The sequence below is a fragment of the Apis dorsata genome, unplaced genomic scaffold (assembly GCF_000469605.1).
Source record: "Apis dorsata unplaced genomic scaffold, Apis dorsata 1.3 scaffold_41, whole genome shotgun sequence".
Classification (NCBI taxonomy): Eukaryota; Metazoa; Arthropoda; class Insecta; order Hymenoptera; family Apidae; genus Apis; species Apis dorsata.
The window spans coordinates 596,674-598,386 of NW_006263343.1; the positions used below are offsets into that span (position 1 = coordinate 596,674).

The 1,713-nt window shown below is 32.2% G+C and overlaps 1 protein-coding gene across 1 annotated transcript in view; it reads left to right on the plus strand.

The window, feature by feature from the left end:
- LOC102681182 overlaps positions 1 to 1,667 on the plus strand; it is a 29,783-nt gene extending 28,116 nt beyond the window's left edge. The window contains exons 2-3 of the mRNA XM_031513842.1: positions 739 to 940; positions 1,522 to 1,667. Coding sequence (XP_031369702.1) covers positions 739 to 940; positions 1,522 to 1,643 — 324 coding nt within the window. The 3' untranslated portion in view covers positions 1,644 to 1,667. The remainder of the gene's footprint in view (positions 1 to 738; positions 941 to 1,521) is intronic.
- The last annotated feature ends 46 nt before the right edge of the window (positions 1,668 to 1,713 follow it).

The window sequence follows — 1,713 nt, forward strand, 5'->3', positions numbered from 1 at the left end:
GGAAGTTGGCGTGGATCCCTTCTGAAGGAAATTGGAGATTCTGATATATGTTTATTACGAGACGAGAGATTTTTTTTCAGGGGAAAAAAATTTTTAAATTTCCCCTCTTCCCCGCGTTGTTTCGCGCGAATCGAGATTTTCATCGAGGGAAAAAGCCTTTTGTCATTTCCTTCTTCCTGAGATGAATTCGAAACGAGTTTTTTACGACGGTATTTTGAACAGGTTTGTTGCGTTTTGACTGTATTTTTATATCGTTCTTGCTTCTAATATTAATAATAATTTCGATGCTTCTAATATTTTAACGTGATTTTTGCCACGTGTATTAAATTTGAATTAATATCGAATTTAATATTTGAATTAATAATCAGAAGTTTCTTTGAATTCATTGAATAGATTCTGAAACGGTCAAAAGAGTGACTCCTGTGTGTAATAAATAATTAAATCGGTTAGATTTCAGCGATTCGTGCCAAAGCAAGCCAAATATTCCGATGATAAACACACGAATTCATTGATCAATCGTTAATTTGTTATATCGGTTAATTTATCAAATTTGAAATTTAATAGTATATATTTTAACAATAATTGTTCAAATTATATTGAATTGTCATTCAGAATATTCATTTCTTTCTTATTTTTATTATATTTGTAATTAATAAGACGTAATATTTTTTGTATATATATATTTATTTATTCAAGTTTAACGAGAGATTAACGAATAACATTTTGCTATTTTTACAGACCGTGGGGATAGAGGTGCGGGTAACCAACGAGGTTCTACCCAGCGCCACAGAGGAAACTGTGATAAAAGATGCGGCACCTCCTTGGACAACTATGTCCGTCCTCAACAGTCGAACAACACCAACAACCCCCACAAACAACTATCCCCAGTATTTATCTCCTCACGTGTTTCAAGGCCGGAATTCTCTTGGCTGCACCAATGGTAAACTTTTCTCTTTAATCATAAACATACTTTGCATAATGTAATTTTTTTTTAATATATAGTGGTACGTAATAATAATTAAATTCAAATTTAATGTTTTGTTTCGTGTTCAAAAGGTTGATAAAAGTTCAAAAAAAAAAAGAAAAAAATATTTTTTCAAACGTTTGAATACAGTTATTGAAATATTTTTATTTGCGAAATATCGAATCAGCATGCTAGATATCACGTTATTTATCTTTCGAAATATATACGGGAATTTATCGTTTCCCCCTTGCATTTTCAATTCGAATTAACTAATCGAAGGGAATGCAATTGTTTCGATTGACATTTTGCGTGCTGGAACAATTAGCTCGAATTATCTTTCGACTTTCTCTTAATCCGAAATCCGTTTATCCAATTATCCTGATTGAGAAGCATCGATCAAGTTGGCGGGCAAATGGGCATGATGAAAGAGGAAAAGAATAACAAATCGATCAAATTGATGTAATTTACTAATTACGTGTATACATGAAATCAGAATCTATTGGCCACGAGTATTTTTTTTAATGTATATGTAGAACAAATTAATAATTTTGTAATAGATTACACACTGCGTAGAAGACGTCCCATGACACTTCGAATTGGTCCACGTTTGAGTCTTCCAAATAAGAGCACATCGGCTCCAACAACTACGACAGATGGGGATTGGCCAGCATTAGGGTAAGTGATATTTCTTGTCACTTTTATCTTCGTATGGAATCAAGTCAAAGACCAATATATATATATATATATAT